Source organism: Scardinius erythrophthalmus (assembly GCF_964197995.2).
Source record: "Scardinius erythrophthalmus genome assembly, chromosome: 12".
NCBI classification, from domain to species: domain Eukaryota; kingdom Metazoa; phylum Chordata; class Actinopteri; order Cypriniformes; family Leuciscidae; genus Scardinius; species Scardinius erythrophthalmus.
Window position 1 is genome coordinate 37,208,738 of NC_138232.1, and position 23,372 is coordinate 37,232,109.

At 35.9% G+C, this 23,372-nt stretch overlaps 1 protein-coding gene across 2 annotated transcripts in view; it reads right to left on the bottom strand.

Annotated features, from left to right (window-relative positions):
* The window catches only part of erbb3a (erb-b2 receptor tyrosine kinase 3a), a 31,247-nt gene that overhangs the window by 3,347 nt on the left and 4,528 nt on the right, over nt 1-23,372 (bottom strand). Inside the window, exons 2-28 of one of the 2 annotated variants that reach the window (XM_081380921.1) lie at nt 18,017-18,174; nt 17,673-17,859; nt 16,605-16,730; nt 16,240-16,302; nt 14,776-14,894; nt 14,538-14,679; nt 14,257-14,370; nt 13,048-13,171; nt 12,248-12,321; nt 11,940-12,030; nt 11,446-11,463; nt 7,825-8,042; nt 6,411-6,543; nt 5,976-6,069; nt 5,726-5,883; nt 5,582-5,635; nt 5,354-5,495; nt 5,138-5,257; nt 4,877-4,975; nt 3,583-3,768; nt 3,335-3,490; nt 2,442-2,517; nt 2,207-2,353; nt 1,400-1,497; nt 1,125-1,304; nt 499-567; nt 80-347 (exon numbers count right to left, since the gene is read on the bottom strand). In XM_081380921.1, the coding sequence (XP_081237047.1) occupies nt 80-347; nt 499-567; nt 1,125-1,304; nt 1,400-1,497; nt 2,207-2,353; nt 2,442-2,517; nt 3,335-3,490; nt 3,583-3,768; nt 4,877-4,975; nt 5,138-5,257; nt 5,354-5,495; nt 5,582-5,635; nt 5,726-5,883; nt 5,976-6,069; nt 6,411-6,543; nt 7,825-8,042; nt 11,446-11,463; nt 11,940-12,030; nt 12,248-12,321; nt 13,048-13,171; nt 14,257-14,370; nt 14,538-14,679; nt 14,776-14,894; nt 16,240-16,302; nt 16,605-16,730; nt 17,673-17,859; nt 18,017-18,174 (3,414 nt within the window). The remainder of the gene's footprint in view (nt 1-79; nt 348-498; nt 568-1,124; nt 1,305-1,399; nt 1,498-2,206; nt 2,354-2,441; nt 2,518-3,334; nt 3,491-3,582; nt 3,769-4,876; nt 4,976-5,137; nt 5,258-5,353; nt 5,496-5,581; nt 5,636-5,725; nt 5,884-5,975; nt 6,070-6,410; nt 6,544-7,824; nt 8,043-11,445; nt 11,464-11,939; nt 12,031-12,247; nt 12,322-13,047; nt 13,172-14,256; nt 14,371-14,537; nt 14,680-14,775; nt 14,895-16,239; nt 16,303-16,604; nt 16,731-17,672; nt 17,860-18,016; nt 18,175-23,372) is intronic. The other variant, XM_081380922.1, reaches the window with a different exon arrangement.

A 23,372-nucleotide genomic window follows, 5' to 3' on the forward strand; every position in this document is an offset into this window, starting at 1 on the left:
GTTGACACACCAACATTTTGCAGAAATTAATTGATAAAGGTTACACGCACACATGTCTCTTTAATTTGCTTATCCTCACCTTTCTCTGGACTTTCACCAAATCCAGGCAACACATATTCACTTTGGTCCTCTTCTCCTTGAGTGCCTGTGGAGGTTGTTTCCGGAGGCCCTGATAGGCTGTCCCGCTGCGACATGTAAGCGCTGTCCTCGCGATGTGTGACCCTCCTCATGTTGCCAACCAATGAGAAGTCATCGTTCATTTCCAGTTCCACTGCAGTTTCCTGTCCCTCCGAGCTCACAGAAACAGTGCACGCAGAGTCCAGTCGGGAACGAGAAGCCCATCCCGTCTACAGCAAAATGAGGTGGACAATATATTGAGCTATCATAAGTGGTGTTAAGACATATGCTGTAAGATATGCGCAAGTCCATTATATGGATGGTCTCAACCTAAAACTATTTTACTGAAATGAGCTTTAGACATGATTGTGAAACACTGACCTGTACAGAGCTCTCCACACCAGGGGTCATTGGTAGATATCCAGCAATATTGGAGGGAGTCAGACTTGACTGGTGTAATAATAAAAAGAAAAGTATGAAGAAAAGTTATGCTGTTTAATTTGTTATTCAAACAGCCTCCACAAATCATCTGACGATATGGGTCAGTACGTTTTTGAAAGTGTGTTTTTGAAAGAAATTATTACTTTTATTCAGCAAGCATGCATTAAATAGATCAAAAGTGACAATAAAAACACTATCAAAGAATCCTGGAAAAAAATGTGTAATGATTTCCACAAAAATATTAAGCAGCACAACAGCAAATCATCATATTAGAATGATTTCTGAAGGATCACGTGACATTGAAGACTGGAGTAATGATGCTGAAATTTCAGCTTTGCCAGCACAGGAATAAATTACATTTTAACATATATTAAAATAGAAAACAGTCCATGTAAATAGTAATAATATTTCACAATGTTCCTGTTTTCACTGTATTTTTTTTTTTTTAAATGCAGCCTTACTGTGCATAAGAATCTTCTTTCAAAAACATTCAAAAATCTTGTAGAGTATATTAGTCAATTTTCAAATCATTATGTATTGATCATGGTCAATATTATATAACGTACCCGATAGGAATCTAAACGCAGTCTAGAGATGTTTCTAGATGGTGTTACATAGCGTGGCATGTCAATGGTATCTTCCAAGACTTCATCTTCCTGGTCATCCAGGGCCACCCCTAGAATGTCCATCTCAGTTCCTCTCTGATGGGACTCATCCGAGGCCGAGTCAGGAGCTCTGTACTCCTCCTAGTGGAGGAACATCAATCAACAACAGTCATCCAAACACTTCCAAGTTCTGACATGACCAGAAAACAATGAGGTACTCTGTTCGTTTGCCTTACTCTGATGACAAGATACCGAGAAGGGTCTCTGGCCATTCGGGTAAACTCATTGGCTAGCTCCTTAAAAGTCGGGCGAACATTTTCATCAATCATCCAACCTGTTGAAACATTAGGAATGCACTGATATATAAATATTCTGACTGATACAGATAATTATCTTCAAGTTATGGCCAATAGCCAATAAATGGAAGTTCAAAAATGTCTTGAGCACAACATAAGCATATCAGAAGGATCATGTGACACTGAAGACTAGAGTAAAGATGCTGAAAATTCAGCTTTGCCATCACAGGAATAAATTACATTTAAAATATATATCAAATGTTTAAATAATATTTCACAAAATTACTGTTTTTACTACATTTACTTTATTTTACTATATTTAAGAGACTTCTGTCAAAAATGTTTGAATGGTAAATTCTATAATATTTTGTCAAAATCCATTTAGAAAAAAAGCAATAATTTTAAATGCTACAAGTAAATTGAGAATAACAACATTATAATGTACAGTATGAAAATGGATTACATTTAAAAATGTTATTTTATAATAAATGTTTTTAAAAATTCACGTTAAGTGTGCATGAGATGACGTCAAATGTAAAAATAGCGGAAATGAGCATGCACAATTAAATGTTACAAACTGGCCAATACAGATTTGGCACTGATATATTGTGCATCCCTAATTTGTATTTACAATCTTTCCAGAAGTTTTCGTGCAAACATGCCCTGCTAGATGATATATGAGATGGGATCAAATCCAGAAGCATAAGATCAGTTCCACTTTGCATTATGGGCTATAAGAAGACTCACATTTGACCATGACCATGTAGACATCGATGGTGCAGATCTGAGGTTGAGAAAGCCGTTCGCCTTTCTCTAACAGATCAGGTACTTCTTGTGGTCGCATAGCAGAGTATGGCTCTGCCCCATATGACATCATTTCCCAGACCGTCACGCCTAGAGATAGAGAGGGCTTTTATTGATTCTCCAACTCCAAAGTGCAGTTTTTTACAGTACCAATTTATCTTGCAACACACGGACTCACCGTAGCTCCATACATCACTCTGGTGTGTGTATCTGCGGAACAAGATGCTTTCAAGAGCCATCCACTTAATTGGCGTCTAGGATTTAAAAACATTAGGAAAAATGTCAGAGACACAGAGTAGAGATTACTGGTTTGGGAACTGATTGGAATATAGTAGCAGTGCATATACACTACATATACACTAAGATTTTTGTGTTGTTAAAAGAAGTCTCTTCTGCTCACCAGGGCTGCATTTATTTAATCAAAAATAGAGTAAACAGTAATATTGTAAAATGTGAAGCGTTTTCTATAGTAATATATTTTAAAATGTAATTTAATACTGTGATGTAAAGCTGAATTTTCAGCGTCATTACTCCAGCCTTCTGTGTCACATGATCCTTCAGAAATCATTCTAATATGCTGATTTGATACTCAAGAAACATTTCTGATTATAATCAATGTTGAAAACAGTTCATATTTTTGTGGAAATTGTGATTTATATATTTTTTCAGGATTCTTTGATGAACAGAAAGCTCATAAGAACAGCATTTATTTGCGATAGAAATCTTTTGTAACATTATAAATTCCTTTACTGTAACTTTTGATCAGTTTAATGCACCCATGCTGAATAAAAGTATTAGTTTTTTTATCTTACTTACCCCAAACTTTTGAATGGTAGTGTATTATGGTTCCACAAAAAAAATTAAGGAGCACAATTGTTTTCAACATTGATAATAAAAAGAAATGTTTCTTTAGAATTTTTTTTTTTTTTTAAATTGTAATAATACTTCACAATATTGCTGTTTCACTGTATTTTTGATCAAATAAATGCAGCCTTGGTGACCATAAGACTTTAAAAAATCTTTATTATTCCAAACTTTTGACCAGGAGTGTAATTTGTAAGTCTGCTTTACCTTCATTTCATTTAAGAAGTACTTCTTGTCGTCAGGGTAAAGGAGGTCAGCGATGCCATAATCCGCTATTTGAACTATAAAGTCACTCTTGAGCAGAATGTTGCGGGCAGCCAGGTTCCTGTGGACCATTCTCTGCTCCTCTAGATAGTACATACCCTAGCAGGGAGCAAGTGAGGAAAGACTTGAGTTTGTTTAAGTGGGCTTGAAATGATCTGAATACCTGAATAGCCACTTTCTGACCCTCTCACCTTGGCGATCTGCACACACCAGTTGAGCAGTCTCTGAGGGTTGAGGCCGTCTCTGCGCTGGCGGATGTGCTCCAGCAGCGACCCCTGTGGACTGAGCTGAGTGACCAGCTGCAGACTGGGTCCCGGACAGATGCCCAAGAGCCGCACTATATACGGGTGGTCCAAACTCCCCATAGCCAACATATGCTGCAAGACAACAGAAATCATTCAGAATGTCATTTTGTGTGTACGCTGTTTTTTAATGTTTTTATTTTGTTGTCTTGTAAAAGGTATTAATGAATGGTTAACGTATATTAATACGTATTAATACGTCTTATAAATGTCTTATATGTCACTGTCAAAACAAATAAAAATCTAAATTAAATGAACATGAATTGTGATCATTTATTAATCACAGTGCAACCCATTCAAAAGTTTGGGGTTGGTATGATTTTTAAATGTTTTTTAATTAAGTCTCGTATTACGCAACAAACTGCATTTATGTGATCAAAAATACAGTAGATCTGATAGAGAATTATATTTTAAAATGAAATAAAATAAAATAGTAAAAAATTTATTAACATTTTAATAATATTTCAAATATTGTACAATTTAAATTGTTTCTAATTAAAAAAAAATAAATTTACTTTAAAATTAAAAACAGTTCAGCATCATTAGTCTTCGGTCTTCAGTGTCACATGATTCTTCAGAAATCATACTAATATGCTGATTTGTTGCTTAAGAATAATTTCTTACAATTATCAATTTTGGAAACAGTACTGCTTAATATTATTTCAGTATTCTTTGATGAATAGAAAATTTAAAACAATAGCTTTTATCATAAATAGAAAGTTTTTGTAACATTGTAAATGTTTTTATTGTCACTTTTGGTCAATTTAATGCATCTTTGCTGAATTAAGAAAAAAAAAAGAAAATCTTACTAGCCCAAGCTTTTGAACAGTAGCGTATATAGGCTATGTGTGTGTGTGTGTGTGTTTGTGTGTGTTGTAGTATTATTTGCTCTCTGTCTTTAGCTCACAAACATGTGCGCTCACACGCACACACACACACACACACACACACACACACACATCACTCTTTCCTTGCTAATTTTTTTCACTTCTGTCTGTTTATTTTTAAATGCACTTGTAATAAATAGAAGATTGCCAGTGTCTCGGCGTGTAATCCTTTTTTGAATACGCAGCAAATGAATTTCAAGTACTGAGTTTTTTTTTACACTTTTTGGAATGATTTGTGTGTGTGTGTGTGTGTGTGTGTGTGCGTGTGTGTGTGTGTGTGTGTGTGTGTGTCTTACATCTGTAACTTCCTGAAAGGTCTGTCGTCCTGTGCGGTCTTGGATAGTCTTGATAGCCACTGGAATCTTTACTGTGTCTCCTTCTGGTATCCAAACTCCCTGTGAAGATACAAACGAAAAAGGAGAACTATACAAGGAGCCAAAATAAAGAAGGAAAGAATGTATTAGGAAAACACCTAGAGGAAACAGTTCAGTAACTTATACGAGTTATTGTCAGGTTTCAGTATGAGCTCATGTAATGACATCAGAGTGTGTAAGTACCTTGTGCACAGAGCCAAACACTCCAGAGCCGAGAAGTTTGATCTTTCGTAGTTCAGACCCTCTCAAAATCCGAGCGTGAACTTTTACGCCTTTTTCTCCGGGTTCCAGTGGTTCAAAACTCTAAATGCATTTTTAAACGTTATAAAACCTTATAAACAACACTTCAATAATTCCATTTGTTGAATTCATTTTGACTATATGTGTCTCTGCACACACCTCTCCACTCTGCAGATATCTCCTCATGGCACGTTTTTGGCGGATGGCAACACTTCTGCGATACAGAACGCTCAGCACAAACACTGAGAATGCGACCATCACCCCGAATATAACGCTCAGCACTATTGCTGTCACCGGCAAACTGCAACACAACATGTTTACACAATTACATGCCGGCTGGCAACTGCAGGTGATTCATCCATCGCACCAGCAGAGGGAGACACTTACCCAGCAGCCGACCTGGATGAATCCACACAATCATTCTGACCTGGACCCAAACATCTGAGACAGGAAATATACAGAATTTTAGTTACAATGACATGCACAACATGTATTTTATTGCATGTTAATTGGCATTCTGAGCCTCCTCACCCCAGGGTGCAGTTGGCATGGCATGGTTGGCATTTCTGCTGGCCACTGGAGAACTTATAAATGACGAGCCCATTTTCCCCCTGAACCCCCTCTGGACACGAGGACACGCAGTACGGCCCGTCCTGCAAATGCACACATGCTTCACACTCATCAGCACCCTGCAGGACAAATGAGATGGGGAGATTATGTAAAAAAAAAAAACAATCCGTGCAAACAGCGAGTGACATTCTTCCAAAGAACAAAAGATTACCGGTCCTCTGCAGGTGTGTCTGTAGTGCTGCACCGCACACTCCTGGTGACACGGCATACACTCTCCTTTAGGTCCTGCAAACTCTCGTTTTTCACTGTGGAGAGGTTCAGAAAATCTATTTTCTCACAGCAGTGAATCATATATTGTCATCTTATCTACAATACACACATCAAAAGGACCCTTTGGGAGTGTCTCAATCCACTCTCTATTTGACTGAGTTTCAATGCCAAATCACTGAAATGTTCATTCCAGAGAAATTCCTGTGAGCACTGATTTCTCAATAGACTGGAAATATCATAACCCCTTAAGGCTTTTTGTCATCAGAAATGGTTATGAACGCATATGTCATACATTTTTAACAGTTACAATGAAGATGTGTGCTAAACAATACAATACAATACTAGTGAAATATGGTGCCGAATGAGAGATACTGACCCTGACATGAAGTTGCAGTGTGGTACACATGTTCCTCCTCTGCTGTAGTTCTTGCAAGACAGACACTGATCGGGTCCCGGACCCCAGCAGCCCTCAGACGAACACAGGGGATCACACACATGGCCTTCTTCAACTACAAACACACAGCAATACTGAATTTGAGATTTTCTTTTCAGTAGTCAGTAATTTGATTAGTGATACAGTTATTTAAAGGGTTAATTCACCCAAAAATTCTGTCATTAATTATTCACCCTCATGTCATTCTAAACCTGTAAGACTTTCGTTCATCTTTGTAACACAAATGAAGATCTTTTTGATGAAATCTGAGAGATTTCTGTCCTTTCATTGCCAGCTACGCAACTACCACTTTGACACTGCAAAAAGTTCATAAAGAGATCGTAAAACTAATCCATAAATTGAGCGGTTTAGACTAAATTTTCTGAAGAGACTCGATCACTTTATATGATGAACAGATTGAATTTAGACTTTTATTCACATTTAAACATTGATCAGCGAACATAAACAGAAGCTCAACTGAACCGGCTTAATACGTGAGAACAAACCTCTTGCAGAAGCTCAAACGTGCTGCGAGAATGAATGAGAATGAACACAAGAATGACCCTCATTGGTTCTCGCACGTCAAGCGAACATGCTTGAGCTTCCGTTCACCACAACTGATGTGTGAGCTGATCAATGTTTATATGTGAATAAAAGTCTAAATTCAATCTGTTCATCATATAAAGCGATCGAGACTCCTCTGAAAATGTAGTCTAAACCTCTTAATTCATACGGATTCCTTTTACAATCTCCTCTATGAACTTTTTGAAGCGTCAAAGTGGTAGTTGCATAGACTGTCAATGGAGGGACAGATAACTCAGATTTCATCAAAAAGAACTATCCCTTTAATATTTAATATTCATAAATATATATTAAATTCTAAATCATGTATTTAATATTTTTAGGACACTTAAAGTCGGCATAAAACAAAAGTTGCAATAGTCTTTCCTTCCCTATTGTGGCATAAATACGAGTGAAATGGCTTCTCAAGCGAGAAAAAAATGTTGGGTGGGACTTGATTTTGTCCGTCGGGAATTGATCGGATTGTTGTGGTTTGCTAGTGACAGGTTGCCCCGCCCTCACGCCAGTAAACACGTAACCAGAGAAGAGAAGTCGTTGCAAGGGTAGGGGAAAGTCAGTTTGATTAAAGATTATGAGGGCATATTTAAAAAAAATAAAGATGTGCATGGATAAATCATTTATAATAAATACTGCAATATTCCATAAAAAAATTATTTTCCATTTGGATTTTATGGTGAATTTAAAACCACTTCCCAATGATTAACTAGTCATTCAGACAACCCAAAACTAGTCGATAGTGAAAAACTCATTTTGGTAATACGCCACAGGTACTCACTGCACAGCTCTTGTGGGTGGTTCTCTTTGATGTCGAGGGACTTCTGGCGGCGCGCGGCCCTGGCGCCGCTCCCGAAGAGACGTGTCCAGTTCACTGTGTGGTGATAGCACAGCTGCTTGTTTCCTGTAATGTAGATGCCTCCGTCACCGATTCGTTTGAGAGAGCGAAGACCCAGGGACGTCAGTGTGGGAATCTTCATCACCAAAAGCGAGTAACCTCTGAGAGAGAGCAAGTGGAAATGTCATTTAAAAGATAAACAAGAAATAAAATGACATGGTATTTAAAGTCAACATGAAATTAACTGACCCTATTTACTCGCTTAATACAAGTTGCTGGTTTTATTATGCACAATTTATCGGTGCACATTATTCTAAAGAAGAAATGCAAAAGTCCATAGACCCCCAATATAGAAAATCAAGTCTAATTGAATATCCTGTGTATGTCAGTTAGGGAGTTTGAGTTATTCTGTCTTTTTTTGTTGTTTTTGTTTTTTTGCTTTAATGATTTCATTCAGACATACACTACTGTTTAAAAGTTTGGGGTCGGTGTGATTTTTTTATGAATGTATTCAAAAACAGTAAAAAATAATCAAAAATGTTAGCCTAGAAATCTAGACGCACCCTAGCGGCAGCAAAATGTATTTTGCAGCCAGGGTAGTCTAGCAACTCTTCGTTGACTTTCGGAGCTGTAAAAACCTAAATTGGGTCAGGCCAATCACATCATGTATAGAGTAGGCGGGGCGGGCTTAACATGATGACGACAGAGTTGCGACGGTTACCTGCTGCTACTTGAAAACAAAGAATGACGGCTGCTGGAGAACAGTCTTTCGAATTGGCTTTGGCCGCGACTCTGGAGGACTTGGAGTTAATTTTTTTTTTGAGAAAAGAGCAAAGAATGGCACTTAAGTCATTCTTAAAAAAGGAAGATGTGTTCATAGTTTTGCCGGCCAGATTCAAAAGTTGAATCTATCAACTAACGTTAGCTCCGCTGTTGGGAAAACGCTCTGGTTGGTTGAAGCGCTGTCCTATTGCGTGCAGAGGGAATTTGAAAGACAGCCGTTTATCCCGCCCCTCGGATTGAGCCGTGTCTATGGTGAGTTGCCAGCATAGACATAAGAATACATAGACGCCCTATTGGCCTCTGGATCGTACGTCAACGGCGCCGCCATACTGCGGAGGGCAACTTTCCCATACCTCTCATAACGAGAATTGAGAAAAATGCCTATTTCTTGTGCTGCTTGGGGCTTTACAAATCGCCACACAATTGAAAACAGGTCTCAGGGAATTACCTTTCTCAAGCAAAACTGAAAATTTGTTTCTGGTTGCATTTCATTTACTATTTTTATTTTCAGAGGAGAAAGGCCACGAAATTTAAAAATACTACTGTTATTGTGTCACGAAATGTAGTTTTAAGAGTTTTTCAGTCGACAATGTAGTTGTTTAAAGCTCAAATTTGTGGTTTATTTATAAAGATAGCGCCTTTTTAAAAATGTTATCTGACGGTTTCGGAGTTGTGAGATCCAGCGATCACCGCGGGCGCTCAGCGCTCATGTACCCCGCCGAGAACAGCCTTGCATCGGCTTGTGCTTCTGAGTTCTGACGTTCGCCGCTGTCAGTCTAGTGAGAATAATTCGTCTTGTGTTTATCTAACGGGCGATCCTAACGGGTTTCATATTAATCTATAATTTGTTCCTTGGCAGATTTTTTTTTTTTGGCTGAGGGCAAACTGAAGTTTCATAATTTTATATATTTAGGCTATTAACTTTAACGGTGTAGCCTGCTGTATGTTTGACAGAATCGTTTACTTTATTTCTTGACTTGTAGCTTCTACCTTTTAAAAAACTGAAATTTAACAAAAAGAGACAGGGTTGTGTCATTTTATTTTATATAGCCTATGTAATAATATTTTAAAATGTATAAATTTACATTATTTATTATTGTTATTATAATAATATACCACTTGCGATTATCAATCTATTATAGTTATGCTGTTAAATTATTTTTCCTAGGCTATTCATATTAACTATTTAACTTATTATTTTTTATTGTCTATATTCTGTAATTTATATTTCATATTCTATTGCTATTATTATATTATACAAACTACATGCTATTATCAATATATTATTATTATTATTATATTAGTACTTATGATATTATATAATACTTTTCATTACTATTTTATTTGCTGTATACTCTTTGTTTATTTTATTGACTAAACTATTTACTATTAGCCTACCTCTCACTTTATCTTATATTTACTATTTGCATTGCACTGTAGTTGTACCATATCATATGTATTCCCATTTGGATCCATCAGTTATCTTTGTTATTGCTAAAATCGGGTCAATGACAGAATATGCTTTTCCCACAATAAGAAAACTTTATTTAATTTAATGTGAAAATTAAATTATATCTCAGTATGGGGGTGTTCACAATTCTTATCCAAGAATGAAAAGCCAAATACATGACAAGCCTGAGCTTTGGCCATTCCTTATTAAAAAAAAATATATATATTTTATAAGTCTAACTATCGAGATTTTAAATAACTACAGATGGAACTTTTTTGTACACCACATACAAACCACTGAAATCGGTTGATAAATGTAATTTTTTTTGGTTTGTATACAGAAAAACCGCAGCTCAGCAGTTTACTTGCATTTGATTACAGCGCAGTCTTGCCCTCCACAAAATGGCGGACGCGTTGACGTATCGCAGCAACGTTCCAAAGCGGCCAATAGGGCGTCTATGTATTTATTATGTCTATGGTTGCCAGACCTAACATCTTGATGTAGGTCTGACTTGCCAGGCTACAAAAATGTATCAAATACAGTAAAAACAGCAACATTTTGAAATATTATTACAATTATTACAAAACGACTGTTAAATTAAGCTAAATCTTCATCAGCCATTACTCCAGTTTTCAGTGTCACATGATCCTTCAGAAATTATACTAATATGATAAAGAAACATTTCTGATTATTATCAATGCTGAAAACTGTTGTTAAAAATATTTTTTTTTTCATTATTTGATGAATAGAAAGTTTAAATAACCCATTTATTATAGGGAAATATAACTATTTTGTTTCATTATAAATGTATTTACTGTCACTTTTGATCAATTTAATGCATCCTTGCTGAATAAAAGTATTACTTTCTTTAAAAATATATATATTTTACTGACCCCAAACTTTTGAATAGTAGTGTATGTCAGATAAGGAATTAAAATGGGTTGCGAACAGCATTTCATGTTGACTTTAAGACTCTTAAAAAACAAATACAAAACTTCTGCTATGGGATAGCTAGGGATCAACTATCAAAAAATAACATTGCTCCCATGTACTGTACTTTCATGAAGACTCTACACATAATTATTTAAACAACGTCTCAAGAGCTTCATTCCTGGTGATTAGGTGAAATCAACATTGTAAATGAGTTTTTTTATGAGAAGCAGAAAACTTTCCATGTTCTCCATGCAAGATTTCCCACCACCAATCTTTCCCACCACCGTTAAAGCACGTTTAAGCAATGCACAATGTGATATTTTAACGTTTTGTATATGAATATATAGAACAATCAAGTATAGAGAGAAAAGGTGTACAAGCTGGACACACAATCCTACCTCTTAGAGCTTACTCCTCTGGAGGGAGAACAAGACAGGAGCATGAAAATTAATAATGTATATAACACAACTTCTAGAAATATGAGGCATTAATTATTATGTTATTGTAATATTAGCAATATTTTTTATTAATATCATTGCTTCTAAATGGCTGCTAGGCAACTATTTACATCTTAATCCCAGTCAAAACAGCACACCAATATATCCTGGTCCAAACCTAATACAGTACATATCCTACCACTTTAAATGTAATTAAGGGATTTTTATTTAAACGGTTTAATTATTGGCAAGCTAAATCCAATCTCTGTGAAAGGTTATAGCACACCTCTCCACAACAATTTGAAGTCATTGTTTGAAGTCATATCATTGTTGTTCGTAGCACAAACAGTGCACATGCTACTAGTAATAACATTAATACTTTGTTTACGCTGATGCATTCGAGTGTTAAGAAATAAGGAGACAGGTAAATTATTTTTTTCAGGCTGTATGCTCACCTGTACAGTGTTCGTCCTTGTATTGTTGCTAGATTTGAGAAGACAGAAAGATCTTCCAACTCTTCGGGCCAAGACTGAATACTCAGAATGTCTATCAAGCGGACAGATGGGTTAGTTATATGGTAGAAATGGCAAAACACACACACACACACACACACACACACACACACACACACACACACACACACACACACACACACACACACACACACACACACACACACACACACACACACACACACACACACACACACACACACACACACACACACACACACACACACACACACACACACACACACACACACCTGTGATTTCTCTGACAGTGCTGAAGATCTTCAGTTTCTTTGGATCAAGAGCACTAATATTATTGTAACTGTCTCTGTGGAGGAAAGAGAGACACATGAAAGGTTGGATGAACCATTTCCCAACACCTTCAACTATGGACACTGGCCTTGTGAACCTTTAGAAAATAAACTCCTTTCACAAGTTTATCTTAGCGTATAAGTGATAAACAGATTTGGCTTGCTGTCTACTATAGAGGGGCTTGTAGAGGATATTCTACTCAGATTGCTCAGATTGACCCCTATTACACATAGGCAAAAAACATAAAGGAGGAGAAGAGGAGGAGGAGGGATGCCGAGGAAGGGGTAAGAGGCTGTTTTTACACCCTGGTCACAATTAGAAGATTAGATGGGCGTACTCCTCTTGAAATTATGTTTAATAACTTCACATAAAAACACCCTTCACACTCTCACTTGTTTATTTAATTTGTCCACTATTTCCAGCAGAGGATATGAAAGGAGAACTTTTTTTTTTTTTTGTCATGACCCGGCTTTTCAAATGATGTATTGTTTAATAGCATTCTGTGGTGGAAATGTATATGATGGTATTTTAAACATTTTCTTTGAAAGGTTAATTTCTTAGCTAGCATACTGTAAGTATTCTTAATAAACACATTGAAACACTATTTTCAAATTCGATCAAATTACAGCATGTTTGGAAATGGTGCACAGTAAAAAAACTGCTTACAACTAAGTTAAAACGAAAATTTACACACATTTAATTTCAGCAGATTTATTTTAAATAAGAATTTTCTTCCACTCACCCTTTAATTCCTGTCACAAGGAAATGCAGGCTGCCCTGAATCTTAGTGCAGTTTATGAAACTGTCGATGTTCTGTGAGTCTACGGTCTGTCTGGAAGGTCGGTCTGTACCAGTGCCAACACATGCTGCACAAAGAGAAGAAACAAACAAGAAACACGGTTATGATTGAGAACACACTAAGATGGACATAAAGGAGATTTTATTTACTTTATTTTACAGTCCTGTTCCCTATGTACATACTATGTACTGTACTAAATCTAACCCATGTAGTTACTTTATATTACCCAATACTTTCTTAAGTACACGTAAGTGCACATACTGTAAATGCAGATCATTTTGCTTATTTCTCAATGAACAGTGATGCAACTTTCAATAAAAATGACATATGACATAAATCTATGAACAGGAGTGCCATACATTTTTGCTTGTGTTTTTTCCCAGAAATGCAAAATGCTTTTTAAGGGTTGGGTTGGAGCTAGTCTGTAGTAATTTTGATTAGGTTTACATACAATACAGGTCGAAAGTTTGGAATAATAAAGACTTATTTATGGTTTTGAAATGGTTTTGTCCTTTACAGTAAGCTCATAAACAAACAGCCTACTGTGAAAACAGTTTTATTGTGAAAAAGAACATTATTATTACAGTGTAAAAGAATAGTTTTTCATTTTAATATATTTTAAAATGTAATTTATTCCTGTGATGCAAAGCTGAATTTTCATCATTACTCATAACATTTCTTCTTATTACTACAGTTACTATTGCTTTTTTATTTTTATTATTGCGGCTAAATATTTTTGTAGAAACCATGATACATTTTTCAGGATTCTCTGATGAATAGAAAGTTCAAAAGAACAGCATTTATACATTTTGTAACATTTTAAATGGCTTTACTGTGACTTTTAATCAATTTAATACACCCTTACTTAATAATAATAAGAAGAATGATTATAATAGGAAATGTTATGAGTAATGATGCAAAAATATTCAGCTTTGCATCACAGGAATGAATGTCCTTTTAAAATATATTACAATAGAATACAATTCTTTTAAATTGTGATAATATTTCACAATATTTCTGTATTTTTGATCAAATAAATACAGCCTTGGTGAGCATAAGAGACTTCTGTCAAAAACATGAAACTATTCCAAACTTTTGAAGTCGATATGTTCCCATTGAAGATAACTAGGTAAATAAAAGTGTGCATGTTACCTTTTGGACAGAGTCCCCCACACGGCTCACATCTTTTCATCCCCTTTTTATCCACCTCCATCTTGTTTGCTGGACAGCTGCTAACACATGAACTGCCATCTACAAGAAAGTTAGCTGAAGTACAAGAGAACAGAAGTCAAACAATTAGATTACACCATAAATCCTTCAAAAAGCCTATTCAGGTTTCGAGACTCGAAAGTCAGTTGACATCATAACCAATAGGCTACAGGTAAATGCACTCCGTAACCCATAACCCATGAAATGACATAGGAATCACTTACTTGGACAATGTGATACACACATTGTGCCGAACTGGTATTTTGCATTAGGATTCGGTTCCAATTTGAACGTCACTTTATTATAGATGAGAGCCTGTGGACACTGCGGCACACACGACCCTGAGTTGTTAAAATTTCTGCAGGCCTGTGAACACATACATAGTCAAATCAAAGCAAGCAAGGCTTGATTCATAAAGTTGTGGTGCATGTTGAAGAACTGGTGTGAGTTTGTTGAACATACAAAGCAGTTGGTGTCACGGGGTCCGGTGCAGCCCCCGGCACACTCTATGTGACAGCACTCGCTGGGGCTGCGTCCAAAACAGCGGCCGTTACACTGCGGTGCACACACTGTCTTCGTCACTGAGAACGGGAGAGAAACAGAGTGAGTAGTGTGTGTGTGAGATACAGAAAGCTGAGCAACATGTGTGTGTGTGTGTGTGTTTATGTGTGTGTGTGTGTAACTACTTAACCATGTTTTGGGGACAAATTTGTCCCCAGAAACGAGCTAAACCTGATAAAACCTCATTTTCGGGATGTCCTTATTTGTAAAACAGCATAAAAATAAAGCAAATAAAGTTGTAAATAAACTGTAAAAATGCAGAATGTTTTCAGTTAGAGTTAGTGTGTGGGTTAGGTTATAGTATTGATTGCTATATATAAAAACAATACAAGTTAGCTAGCTAAGTAAATTGCTGCGTCCCAATTCAGAGGCTGAATTCGAAGGCCGATTGCGTCACCGCAGCGCGACGAAGGCTGTCCCAATTCGAAGGGTCCTTCAAATGCAGAATATAAACGCAGCCTTCGTAAAATGAAGAATTCAACAGACAGAACCTTCGCAGCCCAGAATTCATTGCGCGCCAGTGACGACAGGATTTTTTTTTTGAGAAATCGCAGGATTACACTTTTAACGTATTGGGTTTCAGCTTACTCAAATATCTAATGACGCAAATGTAAAAGTAAAAAAAACTTTAAAGCGGTTCAAATGTTGACATATCGTAATTAGATGCGATTATATATAGTTTATACTCTTTATTATACAGAAATGGACAATGGCGAACATATTTAGACAGTTTGTGAACCCTGATTTGTTTTTAGACAGTTTAATATAACTTTCAAAAAATAATTTGTTGAATTTAATCAATTTTTTTATCGTAAGTGGTTGCACACAATTGATTTTAGCTACATTTAAACAAATGCATTAAGTTGAACTAAAAAGTTCAACTTAATGCATTTGTTTAAATGTAGCTAAAATCAATTGTGTGCAACCACTTACGATAAATGTTTTTATTAAATTCAACGAATCATTTTTTTCAGTGTACGAGCGTTACTGCCACTCATCAATCATCAAGCTGTCACATTTGCTAGGCGACAAGAACAATCTTCTGTAGGCTTTGACTGTCCCATTTAAAAATGCTTGTGTGTGTGTGTGGTCCAGGTAAACCATGCGTTTGAGGACAAAATGTCCCCACAAATGGCAAAATCCAAAATCCTTGTCCTCGTGGTGACATTTTTTTGTTCCCATGAGGGAAACAGCCTATTAATCAGACTAAATTATATTTTTTGAAAATGTAAAAATGCAGAAAGTTTTCTGTGATGTGTAGGGTTAAGGGATAGAATATACAGTTTGTACAGTATAAAAATCATTATGTCTATGGAACGTCCCCATAAAACATGAAAAGATAACATGAGTGTGAGTGAGACTTACAGATTTGACAAGTGTCATTTCCTGGACCCCAACACCGGGCGCCACAAGACTCATGACAGGGAACTAAACAGAAAATGCATTTTAATTTATACATTTCCATAAGATCATCAGACCAAATAAAAAGTGTTTCTATCTATTTTGCTACAATATTAAGCCCTCTAAACTATTTAATATCAATCTTTGATCCTCTGATAACATTTATTTATTAAAATGTATGAATAAATATTCATTTAAATATAGTTATCTATTAAAAATATATACACTACCTTTCTAAAGGTTGTGGTCAATAAGTATTTTGTTTTGAAAGAAATGTATACTTAAAAAAAAAAGACAACAAAGTTGTGCATATATTATTGTCTCCTTACATTCTGGTCCATTGTCTTGGATGATGACTTCTGCTCCACTGTCTTTCACAATATCTAACCAGTTAATCTGCGGCGCATAACTCAAGAATTTATTCTGGATGATCTGCACTCCCCCCTCCAGGATCTCTGTAGATCATAATGAATTTGAGAAATATAGAAATATCAAAGAGAGAATCAAATACCTTGTAGAACTCAAAACATGAACTCAAACTCTCAAAGAAATTAAACCATATTAAAGAGTTTTTACGAAGGATAGAATTTTTTTTTTCTCAGGATTTTAAGATTTACTGAAGACAATTTGAGTGTATCTTCAAAAGTCACTGCCGCAATACAAGGGTTTTATGAATGTTTGCTAAGTTTTTGTTAGGGGATTGCTAGGGAGTTCAAGGTGGTTGCACACCTCTGCTCAACAAGCCACATTAGAGGAATCATTTAAGTTCGTAGCACAAACCGTACAGAACATTATGTGCTTATAGAGACTGAAAAACACCTATGAATAATCAACCATTACAAAGATATGTACAACTGTGCACGGTTTTAAAAATAAGTAACATTAATATTGATTCTACACTTTGAGTCAGGAATTAGTAAGAGGTTAAAGGAAGGGCATGTTTAAAGGATGACAAACTTGTTCATTGATTCACACACTCAGGGAAACACAATGGAAAGATAAAAGCACATGGATTGTATTTCACATTAGACATGCCGTGTTTGCTGAAGCAGGTCGGGACATGCTCTAGCCAAACTGTAGCCATCTAACGTCAATCTCCTGGAATTTTTCATGAGGAGCAATATCATAAAGGATTTTTCTATAAACTACAAGGTACTCAAGGCAGTCACAAGTATGCGTCAGTCCAGGTCTGGGTTCATGATGGGAGAGTGCTCATTTATGGTTGAACTATTTCTTTAATAAACCACACACAAAAAATCGTTCTTCTGTCCGTTGACTCATTCTTCCATACCACACCCTCCAGAGTGTCTTGTTGCCATGAAAACTGTGTGGGTGTTTTGACAGAATGGGTTTCTGTGGGTGAGAATGCGTCACCTGTCACGTATGTGTTAGCGCACCTGTCAAGTGTGTGAGGCCCAGCTCCTTTAGTCCATACACTCCATCCTTCTGGTAGTTGACGAGGACGGCCAGAGCAAACCGATCTTCGTAGAGTGACGTCCCTCGGATGACTCGCAACTGTTCCAGCGGTAAACGCCTGAACTGGTTTATAGCGATGAGGATGTACCCTGTTACCTCACGGATAGACTGTGAAGAGACACATCCATAAAATGAAACATATGCAACACACTAAGGCATGGGCCCACACATGTGAATCAGGTTGGACTGATTTTGCTTTATTCATGTCATAGCAGATCTATTGGTAAATCCTTTAAATCCTACAAACGTCGTCTCTTTTCCCCACCTGTAGGAATGAGAAATCACGGTTGTGCTCCATCTGTGTGATCTCCAGGTTTCCTATGACAATCTGGCAGCCCGTGTACATCTCCTTCATGAGCTTGTACTGGACCTCAGAGCTTCCTGTCACACTCAACAAGTTCTGAGTGCCGGTGCACATCGCCACTGTAGAGAGAGAGAGAGAGAGAGAGAGAGAGAGAGAGAGAGAGAGAGAGAGAGAGAGAGAGAGAGAGAGAGAGAGAGAGAGAGAGAGAGAGAGAGAGAGAGAGAGAGAGAGAGAGAGAGAGAGAGAGAGAGAGAGAGAGAGAGAGAGAGAGAGAGAGAGAGAGAGAGAGAGAGAGAGAGAGAGAGAGAGAGAGAGAGAGAGAGAGAGAGAGAGAGAGAGAGAGAGAGAGAGAGAGAGAGAGAATTAATGTATTGTTCCAAAAACAAATATACTACCGTTCAAACGTTTGGGATCGGAAAGATTTTTAAATGTTTTTGAAAAAAGTCTCTTATGCTCACCAGGGTTTATTCCTGTGGTGGCAAAACTGAATTTTCAGCATCATTACTATGTAGTCACATGACCTTCAGAAATATTTCTAATATGCTGATTTACTGCTCAAGAAACATTGTTATCAATGTTTAAAACAGTAGTGCTGCTTAATATGTTTCAATATTATTTGAAATATAAATGTATTTACTATCACTTTTGATCAATTTAATGGATCTTTGATGAATAAAACGATTACATTCTTTAAAAAATTTAATTAAAAAATCTAAAAAACACTTTTAGATGGTTGTGTATATAATACATTTCTATTTAAAATAAATATGTATGTTCATTTATAACTGTATAATGATTGCTAAAGTGCATAATGTCTATCGCAATACTCCCAGCTAATATTTAACATGCCCATTTATATTTATGCGGTAAGCCTTGTAATTAGGTGGATAATGACCAGTGAGGGGTCATTTTTAAAATAATAATAACCGACTGACAGCACAATATGCCTTATTTACTGCAAAAAAAATCTTAAAATGTGCATCAGCTGATGATAACACTGATACAGCTGTTGTATTTTTTCTTGCATTGTTGTTCATTTAGTGACATCAGGATAGACTGAGGTAGTTTGAGGTGAAGCTGTTTTGCATTTCAAATTTTGCCCTTGCTTCTGTCACGGTCAAAACAAGGCATTACCGAGTGGGAGTCTAGGAAAGAATATTCCCGCTAATACTCCAAAAGTTACTCAGAAAAGGCCCCAGGAGCTTTTACAAATTAAAACTCAAAGAAACAGAGTTCTTAGGAAACCGGTCCATTTATGATGCATTAGGATCAGACACTCGTCGATGATGGCAGGTGTGTAAAAATGTTTTGGTTAGAGCTATGGTGTAACTTTGCCATCAATCTCACATTTATATGACCAGTATCTACAATCAAAAAGCAGTGTTGGTGGAAACGCATTACAAGTAACGCGGGTTACAAAATCAGATTACTTTTTCAAAGTAACTAGTAAAGTAACGCTATACTTTTAAATGTACAACAAAATATCTAAGTTACTTTTTCGAATTATTAATGCAAGTTTTTCCATATTGGCTTAATCATTTAATTTTTGATGTGAAAGGACATTTACATTTACAAAATAGGATTTTTGTCACTAAAAACAAGCAAGAAAGCCCAGCCCAGGTGAGAAAATGTATCACAAAAGTAATAAATATAAAGAAACAAAGTAACACAATTAGTCACTTTTTTAGGGAGTAATGCAATATTGTAACGATTATTACTTTTAAAAGTAACTTTCCCCAACACTTTCTATATATATTTCTCATAAATAACGCAATACATCTCTTCATTTCATAGGAACTGATAAACACAGACACTTACTGATAACTCATAAACTGTTAACAGCATTACAGAGTCCAACAAATGAACCTAAAAATCTCTTGTGAAATGCAAACAGGTGTTCAGTCCACGAAGGTGTGATGTGTGGGTCAGACATCGCGCTGATATGCTTTCCAGAGAGAATTCCCATCAGTCCAGGCTCTGAAACCTTTTAGCTCTTATCAAACTTCTCCTTTTGTAAACGCAGTGAATGTTTCACACAGACATACACCCATACACACAACACAGTGCAAACACAATTCACAGTAGTGTTATGCAGTGGTTAAAGTTTTAGTAATTTAGTGGTGTTTTTTTTTAAAAAAAAACGTTATTTATTAGTTTGAGTTTATTTAGTTTTAGTTATTTTAGTACTTCAAGTTAAACTAAATAAGAAATATTTTCTTGGCAACTAGCTGAAATAAAATAAGTGTATTTTTCTTTTTATCTTTTATTTTATTTCAGTTAACCTTTATATTGTTTCAAATAACAAAAATGTTTTAATTGTAATATTAGTTAAAACCTTGAATCATAGAACACTGAGATCCTGAAATGAATATATGGTCTTAAATATCTAAATCTATTTTTGTAAATAGGTACAAAATACATGTTAAAACAAATTCAGTATTTCCTTTAACACATCTTCCTATAGATATGTGAGCTGAGAACCTGAACTGATAAGATCTTGAGTTAAAGCTCAGACTTTAGAGTGAAATGGCCAACAATGGGCCAGTAATGTCAGAAACGGCTTCAAACCAGTCAAACCAGACGTTTGCATTTTTAAAGTTAAAAAACATATTGAACTTTTGCTTGCTCAGATTATCTTGAGGAAAACGACCCCAGTAATCTCACAACATAAAGTGTTACACACTGTGCTCAGATCTCCCAAAACACTAAAGTCTGCAATTAAAAGTCTTCAATATGAAACTTGTCATCACGTCGAAGCTATATGCTATTCCCATCCATGTATGCCAACATTTTTCCCTTAAGGAACTTTAGGAGAAACATTTAATGTACTTAAAAAAGTCACTACCTAAATGAAACACTACTGTCCAAACTCCATTACGTCTCCTGCGTTATGAAATAGCAATTCTCCTTTAAGTTCACAGAAACCATTCAATGGAAGCAGCAACACTGCATTTCACCTGTAATGGTCCAAACCACAGCACAGGACAATAAAATTAACAGCTTTGAGTCAAAGATCATTTCATAACTCCCCTGGTGAAAAAGAAGCTTTTTTTTTTTAACTGGACTTGCAGATAATATAATATTAATGAAATAAAAGTCCATTTAAAGAAAAAATTATAATTCAAAAGTTTTATTTTAAAGTACATTTTAAATCAATATGTTTAATATTTTATCAGGCTTTAAAGGAGTACACTTAAGCACATGTAGAGTACTTTAATATAATTTTAACTGTAGTGAATTGTTAAATTCTGTTAAATTGTTAAATTATAAGTCAGTGCATTTTAAATGTACTAAATTGCAACTTCATTACAAATGTGTTACAATTACAAATATATTTAAGTACATGATGTATAAGGTTCATGAATAGAAAATTTTACCATAAATGCTTGTCAGTACAGTACATTTTAACTATTCAAAGACAATAGTAGTAATTTAAAGATGTACCTAATTTCTACTTAAGTTAGTCAAACAAGTTCAACTATAACTGCATTTAAAGTATAATGTATTTTCATTTAACTGTAAATAACATGCAGTTAGTGTCAGAAAATATTACACTCAGTTTGCACTTAAGGATTCATTTAACGTATAGGCTAATATTTCCATAATAAGCACTCTTTTTAACAGAAAGCATACTTCTTTTTCACAGGGATCTTTATCAGTGACATAATGAATTTTTGCCTTAATGCTTCATTGTTTTTAATTTGTTTGTAAATATCCAGTAGACCAGGGGTGTCCAATTTAAGTTTAAGGTGCGTTCACGCCATGTTCTAATTACAGTAACTACGAAATTTCAACAAGCATTCACGTCCTCGTTGAACTCATAATTGCAACTCATAAGCTGGGAATTTTCTGAGAGTTCCTACTTGTACCACGTGACCGCTGCAGATTAATTTAGGTGTTGACAGGGTTGATAGAAATGCATGATTACCAGCTCCAAGAACGTCACGTGTTGCCATCTCGAAATTAAGTTAATTACGCCATGACATCAACCCCAGTTAAACACACCTGAACCAGCTAATCGAGGTCTTACCCTAGTGCAGTGGACACCAGTGTACTGTGTCTGGAGCATGAATTCACCATTTTTAAGATGGTATGCTAACAGCTGAAAGAAGGTTAAAAGATGCCCAAATTTATGCATACTTTTCCATTGTGTTATGTTAAACGCAAGAACGTGTTCGTTTGAACGGCCCCTCAGTGTCCTATGTGCACTCAAGTGTGCACACAATGATACAATGCTCCCATTCAACCAGAGCGCGAAAACAAGTGTAGGAACCCGCCAAAGCTCAAACAAACGCACACAAAACACACACGCTACACTATCAGGTTTACACACAGGTACAGAGACAGGTACGAAAACAAAAGCCAGGGGAGGTCTGAAGCTGCACACAACAGACAAGACTTAGCTGCCTGGTAAACAGAAACTTGGCCATGATCACAAAGGGATTATGCAAACCTGACAGATTGGTTCTCATGAGCATAAATACACAGAAATATACACACTAATGTGTGAATCATTTATTGTCATTACTGGGTCAGCTAACAAACAACACATAGGCATGCACACACACACAGAACCATGCCTAGCTTAATGACTTTGTTTTGCACCTAAAAGCCATTTTAAGTCACAGGTTACTCCTGTTCCCCAGGCAAGAGAAGGCGTTGTGATTTTTCAGACACATGTTTAGGTATGTGAGTATGTGAGTTAAAGTATTGTAAAAAAACAAGTTGCCATAGCTTTTTGATCATTGTAAATTATACCATTTTCTGGTGTTGATCAGCTCTAATGAATACTGGTCACTGAAATATGCTGCCTCACAAAAGAATTAGCAGTTAAAAACAAATTACAATATTGTCTCATTTGTTTCATTATTAATGCATTAGTTACCATGAACTAACTATGAGCAATATATTTTTTACAGTTTTTATTAACCTTTGTTAATGTTAGTTAATAAAAAATACATTGTTCGTGTTAGTTCACAGTAAATTAACTAATGTTAACACATACAACTTTTGATTTTAAAAACATATTAGTATTAGTAAATGTAGAAATTAACATTAAAATTAATAAAAGCTGTTTTATCAAAAGAAACATTTGTACTTCGCTATTGTAAATTGCTACCATATTGCTCTGTCTGAGCATCTTGATCAGTCCTAAACAGCAACGATCTGTTTGTTTGAGAAATGAGATACAGGGTGAGTGTTCGGAAACCTGTTTGAAAACAGTGATTTTTCTTTTAACGGAAGAACAGCTGTTTTACTAAAACACTGTGGCATCGATTTATAATCTTCTAATTAAAGGTGCAGTAAGCGATTTCTG